Source organism: Pagrus pagrus (genome assembly GCF_965226575.1).
Source record: "Pagrus pagrus genome assembly, chromosome: 9".
In the NCBI taxonomy this organism is placed as follows: Eukaryota; Metazoa; Chordata; class Actinopteri; order Spariformes; family Sparidae; genus Pagrus; species Pagrus pagrus.
This window is the reverse complement of record NC_140193.1, coordinates 374,694-387,747: the sequence shown is the minus strand read 5'-3', so window position 1 is coordinate 387,747 and position 13,054 is coordinate 374,694. Positions and strand designations below refer to the sequence as shown.

The following is a 13,054-nucleotide window of genomic DNA, read 5'->3' as shown; positions in this document are numbered from 1 at the left end:
CACTGTGGGCTCCACCAGTGGGTTAACTTTCATTCAGGGTCTCCACCAGATGAATCCTGCAGGCGTTAGTGACCCGACCAGCGCCACCGTGTTTCTTTTAAATGTATGACTTCTATTGATGGGATGCAGAAGTGACGGGAGGGATGAGAGGGGGAGACGCAGGTCGGACTGGAGCCCTGAGCCGCTGCAGCGAGGTCACAGCCTCTGTTGTGTGTTACCTGCGCTAATTACTGAGCTAACGGCTCCTCAGCACTTTAAAGTGAAACGTTCGCTGCAGCTGCTCAGCTGTGACACAGTCACTGACAAATGAACATGAAGCAGCAACAGTCGTCTTTTTACATGAATGTATCAAATCTGAGCTTTTTATGAAGTTCAGATGAAATCAGCTGTAAATAAAAACTCCAAAATACTGAAGTTAGCTTCAGTGCCAGTGATGCAAAGTAACAGAGTACATTTACTCAAGTACTGTACTTCAGCTCTGTTATGAGGTGCTTGTGTTTGCCAGTATTCTCTTCTACATCTCAGACGTTGTGCTTTTTACTTCACTAACATTATCTGGCAGCTTCGGTCACTTTACACATTTAGATTTTACATGAAAACATAAAAGTTTAGAGAATAAAACAGTTGTAGATGAAACCAGTCGTCTCCACGTCCTGACGTCACATCACACTGGAGAGAAACCGACGAGCGGCTGTTTGTCCACTTAATGTTGAGATTAGGGCAGTAAAATAATTGACCTCCTCTCTGATGTCATCAGATGATGGCGACTCATCAGTTTGAACTGGATCCACCTGCTCATATTTTTCTGCACTAATACACATACTTCACATACTTTTACTAAAGATCTGATTAGTACACAGTGTGTGTAGTATTATCACAGCACACCTGTGTATTGGTGTGTATCATGTGACTGTTGCCCTCAGAGGACTGACAGTGATCAGCTGTCACAGCTCAGCCTGCTGTCATCTGATCACTGTGGAAATGTGTCCTTGATTAAAGCTCTAATCAGAGGGGCCTCGCACAGGAGGATCATGGGAAATGAGCCAGGTGGTTAACAGAGAGTCACCTTGACGGATCATCAGCACACTGGTCGTTTTATAACTGAAGCCGTCACATCGCCTGCTCTTTGTGCGCCCTGTTCTCTGAGAGTAATGAAGTTGTACAGGAGAAGATTACTGAAGAACCTCAGTACTTCACTTTCTACTCTGTCACACGTACAGTACCTGACAGCTGTAGTTTCTTTACAGATGAAGATTTTAATCTCAAACATGAACCTTTACACTTTTCAAACCAAATTACAATTTTTAGGCAGCATACTTTTAGTTTCCTTGAGTATTTTTTCATCATGTATTTTTTAATATTATACTCGTTTTTTATATTTTACAATTTCTTCTTTCTTTTTAACACACAAAAATCAAATGACACACGTCACACGGTGTATTGTCAGAGATTAAACTGCTGATCAGACTCACTTCCTCTTCCTCCAACAGGAAAATGCTGCATATTGAAGTTGAGATGATTAATAATGCATGGGAACATTCAGAGGCATTTTTACTGCATAATATTTAATTTTATTCCTGTTCTTGAAGTACATTTTACTGATTATACTTCTGTACTTTTACTTTAATACAGTTCAGATACAGGACAAAGTTTTTTACCCGTCGGGATGATTTCTGTCTTTCAGCACCAGATCCGACAACTTCATCCTGAATCTGCATCAATGTCAGATATAGTAACACACACACACACACACGCACACACACACACACACACACACACACACACTCTCACTGTGGGGTGTGCGTCTGCAGTCTGACCACAGTAACGAGCACCAAACCTCTGCTGCGTTTCTCACCATTTAAATAAACATCTTGTCTTTACACTCAGTGAATCCTCATGAGGCTCTGATTACAGACGGGACAGGTGAGAGACGCCTACACACACACACACACACACACACACACACACACACGTAGGTAGTCTTCAATACCTGTTTTCATCCATATAAATAAATAAAAATACTGAGCAGTTGAATGTGATAAATGTTTATGTCACTTAATGAGCAGGTTTATGGAGGAAGGTTGAAGGTTTGTTTTTACATCACTAATATATGATATATATGATAATGTAGATACATATATAATGATTTGTCTGATCATTTATTAAAAGAATTGTAGTTATATCAGTAAAGTGATATGACGTGTGTAGAGCAGCTGCTGAGTGATCAGCTGATTATTACTGGATGTCTGCTATCAGGAACACATTGATTGTTGTTTACTGGATCAGTGACCTGACCAACCTGGCGCCCCCTCGCATCGCAGTCAGCGTCACAATCAGTTTTCATACACTCACACAGAAACTGCATGTATGTGCTCAAGATTTTATTTCTTTTAAGTCAAAAATATCACACCAAATAAAAACTGAAGAAAGAAGCAAGTGATAAATTAAAAATACAATATAAATAAGGTGTTGCACAAACACATTACAGAATATTGTATTTACATACAAAATAAAACAGTGTGTGTTCTTTGGGAGGAAACCTTCGCAGCAGAAGCAGTGCAAGCTATCAGTATCCCCACTGACTGGAGGAAGCAGCACCTGATGCTGTGTCACTCAGGTGTGTGAGGTGGAGGAAGCAGCACCTGATGCTGTGTCACTCAGGTGTGTGAGGTGGAGGAAGCAGCACCTGATGCTGTGTCACTCAGGTGTGTGAGGTGGAGGAAGCAGCACCTGATGCTGTGTCACTCAGGTGTGGTGAAATATTTTAAAAGTGCATCTGAAGAGAGAAGAGAAGTATGTGTGACCACTGGATGTTACATTTGAATAAAACACAGACGCTTGGTGTGTGCTGTACAAGACTAATATAGACTAATAATGAAAATACAATGAGACTCATTCAACTTTATATATGAATGACATGGAGAAGCTAAGGTGGAGTATGAACAGTAATTCACTCTAACACTGATGTAAACTTTAACAAACATAAAGTGTGACACAATAAACCAAAGGCTGCCCTGTGACTTATAAAGGTGATGGACAACTGACAGCATTTTCACTGACAGACAAGCAGGAAACACAGCCGACAGGTTAAAGCACCTGAACAGGTGACGTTACCTTTCCAAATGTCCCTGATGAGTTTAAGGTGCAGTAACATGAACTTACGTCGACTCAGCTGTTTCCTGATTATTGAACAACGCTGTATCCCGGAGTCAGCGAGCTCACTCTGCTGCAACAAGGTCACTACGTCATTAAGCTTCATCCACTTCATCACACTGACGTCACTGTGCCTCTCTCTTCTTCACGGGTTTCTTCCTCTTCTTTCCTTCGGACATTGGTTCGGCTTCAGTACTGATAAACTGGGTCCCGGTCCGGTCAGATTCTCTCGACCCCGCCCCCCACAGAGGGCAGGCACAGTGACCGAGCCGCAGCCGGAACACGCCTCTCCGTGACTCAACAGGCTCTGCTGAGTTGTGTCGCTGTGGAGTTGTGTTGCTGTGGAGTTGTGTAATATTATAAATCAGTAGTAGCGCTGGTAGAAAATAGTATATATATTTCTCCCCCTGTGGATGACGGCAGCCTTAGCATTGGCCTGTACTGCCTGTGCAGGGCCGGCCCTGTTGATCAATGAGCTCATAGAGGATCAGTTTGATCGAACTCAGCCGAGAAAACCGTCACGACTACAACTCCCAGCATGCCCTGTTGTTTCTCCTCGCAGCGGGCTTCTGACAGGATTCAGACTCTTGCCTCTTTAAACCAGTCTAAACTGGTTTCTGCCGCTTTGTTTCAACATGTAGCTTCAACTGCCGACAACAAGACACCTTCACACAGGTAAGAGCCTGTCCTCTGACGCTGAAACACCTTGAAACGGCTTCTATCTCCGAAGCTCAACTGATGTTAGCATGCTAACATGAAAGCTAGTCGCCTGTGTATCTGTCTCCATGGCAACGGGCTCCTTCCGCCGCCGTCTGTTTGGCCTAAAGACTAAAAATACATATAAATGAATAATGTCAAACTACCGTACAGTCTGACACAGTGTGAGTCTGTCAGTGTGAGTCTGTCACAGTGTGAGTCTGTCAGTGTGTGAGTCTGTCAGTGTGTGAGTCTGACACAGTGTGAGTCTGTCAGTGTGAGTCTGACACAGTGTGAGTCTGTCAGTGTGAGTCTGTCAGTGTGTGAGTCTGACACAGTGTGAGTCTGTCAGTGTGAGTCTGTCACAGTGTGAGTCTGTCAGTGTGTGAGTCTGACACAGTGTGAGTCTGTCAGTGTGAGTCTGACAGTGTGAGTCTGTCAGTGTGTGAGTCTGACACAGTGTGAGTCTGTCAGTGTGAGTCTGACAGTGTGAGTCTGTCAGTGTGAGTCTGACAGTGTGAGTCTGACAGTGTGAGTCTGTCAGTGTGAGTCTGACACAGTGTGAGTCTGTCAGTGTGAGTCTGTCAGTGTGAGTCTGTCAGTGCAACCTTCACTTAAATAACAATAAACAGAGAATGAGTCATTGTTCAACAGCCTCCAGGTCACATGACCAGGTGACCAGGTCACAGGTCACAGGTCATGTGACCTGGTCACGTGACCAAAATGTCTTCACATGTAGTTTGAATGAGACACGCCTTTATTGGGTTTTAGGGCTTTTTTTTTACTTCAGTTCAATTCAGTTCAATTCAAAGGAGCTTTATTAGCATGAAAGTTTTACAACAATGTTGCCAAAGCATCAAAACACAACTTGTCCAAACATTCGGACAGAACACAACAAATAACAACACAAACACAACACCAAGATTGATTTACATTAATTATATATACAGTGTGTGTGTGTGTGTGTGTGTGTGTGTGTGTGTGTGTGTGTGTGTGTGTGGGCAGCAGGTATGCCCTGTCTCCTTCTCCCAGCAGTATTTTAATGTTGAGAGGTGGTTCAGCTCTTTGGACTCTGAGATTACAGAGTTGAACTTGTTAAAATAAATGTTCCTGGTGTCGTTGAATGTTTCACATTGTAGGAGAAAGTGCATCTCTGTCTCAGCCTCACCTGTCGAGCAGTGACCACATGTTGTGTTGTCTTTTGGTTGCCGTGATTGTTTGTGTCTTCCTGTTTGGATTGTCAGTTTGTGGTCACTGAGCCTGTACTTGGTGAGCATCTGTCTCTGCTTCCTATCTCTGACAGTAGAGATGTTCTGCTGACTCATCATGTTTTCAGGGCGAGATAAGGTTCTGATCCACTTTGGCTTTTAGTTTCTTCTCTCCAGTGTTGCAGGTTTCTCTACATTGTGTTATAATGTGTTGACTCTGGTTGTGTTGGGAGAGCAGTGTTGCTGTGAGGCTGTCAGACTGTCTGAGAGGGGCAGTCAGCCTCAGGACCAGCTGACAGAGGGGACTCTTCTCTGGGCTCAGCTCAGAGTCTGGAGGGCTTTGGAGTGGAGGCGTCTCTGGCTGGACTTCAGCTGGTTAACAAGTGGAGCGTTCTCTGTTGAATGTTAATTTAGTATAAATATATATAAATATAAATATAATTTAGTATATTATTATATACTTTAACTGTTAATATCTTTCATGAACAAAAATGCTTTTTTCTTTTTAAAATGTTTTCATATCTTTCCTGTCTTCTAGGTGACATGAACAACTATGAGGTCATCCGTCAGATTGGAGAGGGTGCGTTTGGTAAAGCCTTCTTGGTTCAGGATAAAGGGTCTGGTGGAGACAGGCAGTGTGTGGTCAAACAGGTCAACCTGAGACAGGTAAGACAGCAGCGTGTGAACGTGTCATCATTTCACCACCTGTCACTCACTGATGTTAACTGGTAGCTGACCGCCTGTTTCTGGGTGGGTCTGGTTACAGCCTGGAGACTCTGCCTGTCAGTTTTACTGTTTTTGTTAATGAATGAGATTTAAAGGTGCTGGTAGGTGCACTGACTGTCGTCCAGCTCGCTGTTTCCCCTGTTTCCAGTCTTTATGCTAAGCTAAGGTAACTGGCGTGTTTGTGTTGGACTGATGGTGTGTTCACTGCTCAGATGTCAGCACGGGAAAAAGAAGCCTCCAAGAAAGAAGTGACGCTGCTGTCCAAGATGAAACACCCCAACATCGTCACCTTCATCACCTCATTCCAGGGTGAGTGTGTGTACTGGTACTGCATGTGTGTACTGTTACTGCATGTGTGTACAGAGTGTGTACTGTTACTGCATGTGTGTACAGAGTGTGTACTGTTACTGCATGTGTGTACAGAGAGGGGCAGCCTGTATATAGTGATGGAGTACTGTGACGGAGGAGATCTGATGAAGAAGATCACCCTGCAGAGAGGAGTGCCCTTCACTGAGGAGCAGGTACACACACGTACACGCACACACACACACGCACTATGGCGGTAGAATCGTGTCATATTGCGTGTGCACGTATCAACTAAACGTGTCACACGCGCCTGTGCAGCGAGCAGCGCCTGACGTGTAATGTAGTTTCCCCATTGACTTATAATGGTCCCCCGTTCACGTGCACGTTCACGCGTATGACTGCTGCACGCCGGTAATCACACGACGCGTAGTGACTGCGTGTAACATTCAAGTGTTTTTTTGTGAACGCACGCATTAACGCTCGCATGAAGATAATTGAACATTTTTGTCACACGCTCACACGTAGGCGGAAATGACGTGCACAAACTATGTCACGCGTAACAAGAAGCTGCGTGCGTATGAAGCAGCGTGCGCACGTCTGTCTGTCACTGTTTATACACAGATATAAAAACTAAACAAGGCAGATAACACAGAATAAAAGTTGCAGTGCAGTGTGAGAAGAAGGCTCAGGTTTGATTTAATCAAAGGCAGCAAACAGAGAAGTCTTCATCCTGATTTAAGGAAACTTGACAACATAACACGGAGGCTCCCGTTGTGGGTGATGGTCGGCTACCGGCCCACGGCTCCAGCGCTTCACTCGGACTGTATTTCCTTTCCTTTACAGTCCTGACAACTGCTGCTGTCGGGCAGGAGGCTGACGTTACACAGCTGAGCCGAGAGGACGGCAGATACAAACTGCAACAAGCGATAAAGCGACACTCCAGACTCGACTGTTAAACCTACAACACCAATGACTTGTGTGTTTATTAAGAGTGTCATCGAAATCGATCGAAATTAATTCACAATCTCAGACTTCGAATTAATAAACAGAATCGTCGATGCTGCCACGCCCCCACGTCACGTCCGGTCGGCTTGCCGAGGGGAAAAACACACGTGTTGAAGTGCTGCGAGTCAGCGTCCTCTAACGTAGCTGCTAGCTGAGCCAGCAGCTGTTAGCTGCAGCCAGTCAAACGACAGCATGGTGTTACACCGTCCCTGCTCGGCTCCCGGACCGTGGTCGGGAAGCACAGGGGAGATGATTTCCTCCAGGGCCGGAGTTTCTGTTTCTTCGGGGTGAACCCCCTTTCACCTGTTGAGCTGGTGGGGAAATAATACCAGGGAGCTCTGCTGTATCTGAGGAGCGTCGCCTTTATTCAGCCAGACTGCAGCCTGTGTTGAACACTTCACTGCTGCTGCTGCTGCTGCTGCTTTCTTCTCCTTCCTCTCCCATTCATTCACTGTCCACACGCTCCCTCACTCTCGCTCGCCCACTCACACCTTACACACCTGTATATGTTCAACTGTTCAGAAACAGTTTGTTAAGACACTTCACTGTTCAGAGACGACTGTGGACATGGCTGTTTTATTCTTTTGTTTGTTTGTTGTGAACTTGAATCATCTTGTGTGAAGAAGACTGCAGTTACACAGAGAAACTAGATGGCAGCTTATTTTGTTTCAGTGTCCAACTGACTGAAGATAGAAGTTATTGTTACATTATGTTGTTAATAAATGTTTTAAAGTTGACAATGTCGTGTGGTACACTGCGAACAAAGGTCAGATATTATATTGCATAAAAGTCTAAAGATGGCAGCAACCTGTGCTTTAAAAAAATACATGTAAAAATCGAGAATTGAATCGAATCAAGGATTTGGAGAATCGTGACACCCCTAGTATTTATAAAGTATTAACCATCTTTCCCAGTCACCTTTCTTCTTCTCCTCCTCCTTCTTCTTCTTCTTCTTCTTCTGGCAGCAGTGTATGGCTCGCTGCTGCCTCCCCTGGTTGACTACAATTCAATAAAATGAAAAGGCCAACTACGTGAGGCGTTCATGTACGCACACATAACAAAGTAATCATGGACGACCACGTGGATTCAGGCACATTTATTACTCCTGCCTGCATGAAAACAGCAGAGCACAGTGGTTTTCTGAATGGTTTCTCCACAAAGAGTACTGCGCCTGTTTGACCACCAGATGTACTATTTTCAGTATGTGAACACAGAAGCCATCACTAGCAGTGCAACACGGAGCACTAAACACTTGATGCAACCACGCTGTCCTTTTCCAGACCATAAACATCCCCGAATACATTAAAATGACATTTTACAACACACATTACTTTTAATACAGTTTTTGTAAGAAACAGCGACACAAAAATCATATTGCTCCGATTATTATAACAACATTAACCGAGCAAAGAACTGCCTACCTTCTCCCATTGCATCCAGAGAGCGAAGGACCATCCTCCTCTGGCGACGGGTCATCTCAGTGCAGGGGGAGAATCCATTAAACTAATTCTCTCTAAGCACAAACCAGCCTCCCAAAGCCACAACCCCCGGGTCAGTGCGATTCAAAATAAAGAAAATAATTTACTTTTACGTTTCTTTACAACACAATAGCTCCAATAGAATAAATATAAAGATGCGGAAGTTACCCACCCTTTCTGAAGTGAACCACCTTTCAAAATAAAAGTTCTTGGAGCACGTATTGGTTCCTATCAAAATAAAAACTAATAGTCATAATCTAGAGTAACAACATCTCCGTGCTACACACACACACGTTGCTGCGCGTCTCTCTGGTTGTTTTGACATCGATTTACCGTCATACACGCACACACACACACACACACACACACACACACACACACACACATACACATACACTCACACACATAAGCACACACACACATACACACACGCACACACAGTGTTTCTGTCTGTTATAAATGTGTGTTCTTCAGATTGTCGGCTGGTTCGTTCAGATCTGTTTGGGTCTCAAACACATCCACGACAGGAAGATCCTCCACAGAGACATCAAAGCTCAGGTATGACTGCTGCAGCTGACACTTGTTTTCAGAATTTAATATGTTAAATACTTTAATGATTAATGGATTAATTATTCAGTTTATTAAAGGTCAGAAAATACTGAAAAATGCTCAGGAAAGACAACTTCCAACCGTCTAATCTCAGACTGCTCGTTTTGTCTGACCGACAGTCCAAAGCCACAAAATAATGAACTGACAATAATATAAAACTCTCACATTTGAGAAGCTGGAAACATTTTTACATTAGAAGCTGATTATTGGTTATTGATTCATTTTGTATTGAGTTGTTGAATCAGCTAATCATGAAACATTTCTGATTTAAACACACAATATGTAATTTCCAGCGCTCAGCTTTTCTCTATTAAAACAGTGTTTGCTGAGTGTTGTGTGGGGAGGGCCGGTGCAGATCCAGACCTCCTGGAGGAATAAACACCTGGAGTCTCATCAGATTCTGTTCTGATCCGGAGCCGTTCACTGCGAGAGGAGAGCTCAGAGATTAGTTTTTAACTGTTGGGATTAAAAAGTGGATTTATCTGCACTCCTGCACTGCAGCAGTGATCTGCAACAAATTAAACACAAATCTTTGGTTGGCTTCACAACTTCGGTCTCAGAGAAAAGGTTCTGGCGTGAGGCCCATCACCTTGTGCCGTTTGTAAGTGATGTGCTGTATCAATAAAGTTTCATATTCATGAAATGAGAATCCAGCCTGATCGCAGATTTTTACAAGTGTTTCTTTATCCACAGAGTTTGATGATCTCTTTAACTGAGCTATGTAACCCACAGAATGTACATACACTCCTTGTAAACAACACTGTCCACAGAGCTGAGGTCAGCCTTTAATTAATGAGAGTTATCATCACAGTGGAGGATGCACTGACCCCAGATCAGCTTTGTCCTCAACAAAGAGCTCACTGTGAGCCAACTCCCAGAATAACTGAGTCTCTGTTCACTACCATCACTATCTGTCATCAATCATATCTGCTAACACACACACACACACACACACACACACACACACACACACACACACACACACACACACTCAGTCAGTGTTTCTCTCTCTCTGGTGTAGAATATCTTCCTCACCAGCGGCGGGATGAAAGTGAAGCTGGGAGACTTTGGAATCGCAAGAATGTTGAATAAGTAAGTCAGTGTCATCTTCACACACACACACACACACACACACACACACACACACACACACACACACACACTCACTCACACACACACACACACACACACACACTCACTCACTCACACACACACACACACACACACACACACACACACACACACACACACACACACACACACTCTCTCTCACACACACACACACACACTCTCACACACACACACACACACACACACACACACACACACACACACACACACACAGTGCAGCTGTTTATCACTGGTTCTGTGTAACACATGGACGAGCTCCAAACAAGTCATTATCATTCCACACACACTCGACCAGGACATGTAAACACACTCAACTCATCTGTGCTCTGGAAATACTGCGTGTGTGTATTCCTACTGCGTCCTATTGGATAACATGAGAAGATCAGCAGTGGTGGAAAGTAACTACGTACATTTACTCATTTAATGTTCTTAAGTACAATTATGAGCTCACATGATGAATGAAAGCTCTGTCTCTGACACGTGTGTGTGGTAGAGCTGCACAATTAATATGAATATTATCAAAATGCCAGAAGCTGTAATGTTTGAAGGTAACAAACATCATTATAATGAAGTTCTGTGGAGCTGCAGAGACGTCCTGACATACAGATCAAACATGTTCAGTACAGATGCCAACTCGTCACATCATCAGGACTCATGACCATCTCCACTAATCATGATTCATATCTGTCAAAATAATCACAATATGATTATTTATCATATCAGGCAGCCTTAGTTTGTAGAAATAAAAGTTCTGGAAATCACAGAATCTATGTAAAGATATATTCAAACTGTATTTGAGGTTTTTAAATGTGAGTGTGATGTGTGTGCAGCACCATGGAGCTGGCCAGGACCTGTGTGGGGACACCGTACTACCTGTCCCCAGAGATCTGTGAGAGTCGACCCTACAACAACAAGACGTACGTATGACGTCAGTCTGTACGACCGCAACATGAACCATGACAGGCAGATTCTCACAGCTCCTTTAAAAAGGAGCCTAAGCACGTTTGTTACATGTTGTCTGGCATTAGTGGACAGAAACGATCAGAGTGATCAGATAACACCTGTTTTACATGGATATGAGTACAGGTGAGCCAGGTGAGTACAACAAACACTGATATACAGTTTCATATGTAAATGATCCACAGTGTTGGTGTTGCTTGTTTTTCATCAGCTTGCAGCCCCAGCTGGGTGGAGTCAGTCTCTTGTGGTCAGTTCAGGGAGGCTCTTGTTGAAAATCAACCACAGAAACAAAACAGGGATTAATTCTGACTGATTAACATTCTGATGCTTATTACACTCACACCCATCTGGAACCAGAACCAGCTGTAACACATCACACTGTGGAAACAACAACAACATCATCCTCAGTTGATGATCTGTGGAGAGCAGATGTGTTGTGTCCGACATCACCCACTCATTCACTACACAGAGGACTGTACAGTGAGTCAATACAGAAACAGCATGTTTCCCTCCAGCACACTGACTGATGGTACGTAAAGGCTGGTTAGTGACCATCAGTACACTGCTTTTACACAATGTGTTGTGGGATACTTTGAGTCAACTGTATAGGCTGTAATAAATCTCACTATACATTCAGACAGCACTAATAAAATGGTGAACTCACTATACCATCCATTATGTAGTGAGTAGTGAGCCAGTAGTGACACAGCCCAGGACATAAAGAGCTAGTTGTTCCCGTGTTACAAGTAGAACAAAGAAACATTTCAGTTAGTTTTTCTTTTAACATGATCAGAGAAAAGTAATAAAACTCTGACAAGTGCAATGAAGTTCAGGACGGAGCTGCTAACGTTAGCTTAAGCTCTGATAGCATCCCAGACCATAGATTTATAAGAAGAACTAGACAGTGAACCTAAAGATGGCGTCTAGTCAGTCCAATGAGAAGTGTTCGCCTGGCCCATAGAGAGCTGAAGCTCCGCCCCTTCCTGTTTCCCTCATGGGACCTATATTTGATCAAACCTTTGTCTGGTAGTGATGAAGAGAAGAGAGGCAGATAATGTATTGATCCTCTTTGAATTGTGTCATGAATCACACAGATGATCAGTTTAAAAGATCATTATGACTCGCACCTGCTGGGCCTTGCTAATGTTTGGAATTCAACTCCAACACTATGAACATTACTGTTAACATTATTGTGGGGTACCCCAAGGGTCAATTCTTGGACCACTGCTGTTCAATCTCTACATGCTTCCACTCTCACATGTCATACGCAAACATAATCTTAGTTCCTATAATTATGCAGACAATTCGCAACTTTACATTTCACTACACCCAGATGACCTATCACCCATAATATCCCTCACTCGGTGTATCAAAGACATTAATCAATGGATGTCAGAACATTTTTTACAACTAAACAAAGACAAAACAGAAATACTCATCTTTGGTGCACAGGCTCAGAGACAGAAAATTGCAGCACCTCTCAACTCTCTCTCTCTTGACAGCAAAACTGAAGCAAGGAATCTGGGTGTAATCATCGACAGCAATCTAAATTTCAGAAGTCATATCAACCACGTTACAAGATCATCTTTCTATCATCTCAAAAATATTTCCAAATTGAGGGGCTTCCTGTCAAAATCAGACTCAGAAAAATTAATCCACGCATTTATAACAAGTAGACTAGATAACTGTAATGGTTTATTCACTGGACTCCCAAAATCAAGTATTCAGAGGTTACAACTAATTCAAAATGCAGCTGCACGTATTCTCACTGGTACCAAGAAA

The 13,054-nt window shown here is 43.3% G+C and overlaps 1 protein-coding gene across 3 annotated transcripts in view; it reads left to right on the top strand.

Annotated features, from left to right (window-relative positions):
* Positions 1 to 3,684: 3,684 nt before the first annotated feature.
* The window catches only part of LOC311263080 (serine/threonine-protein kinase Nek5), a 30,143-nt gene continuing 20,773 nt past the window's right edge, over positions 3,685 to 13,054 (top strand). Inside the window, exons 1-7 of one of the 3 annotated variants that reach the window (XM_084362946.1) lie at positions 3,685 to 3,828; positions 5,596 to 5,723; positions 5,996 to 6,092; positions 6,207 to 6,304; positions 9,047 to 9,130; positions 10,203 to 10,273; positions 11,143 to 11,229. In XM_084362946.1, the coding sequence (XP_084219072.1) occupies positions 5,601 to 5,723; positions 5,996 to 6,092; positions 6,207 to 6,304; positions 9,047 to 9,130; positions 10,203 to 10,273; positions 11,143 to 11,229 (560 nt within the window). In that variant the 5' untranslated portion in view covers positions 3,685 to 3,828; positions 5,596 to 5,600. The remainder of the gene's footprint in view (positions 3,829 to 5,595; positions 5,724 to 5,995; positions 6,093 to 6,206; positions 6,305 to 9,046; positions 9,131 to 10,202; positions 10,274 to 11,142; positions 11,230 to 13,054) is intronic. The other 2 variants (XM_084362945.1, XM_084362947.1) reach the window with 2 other exon arrangements.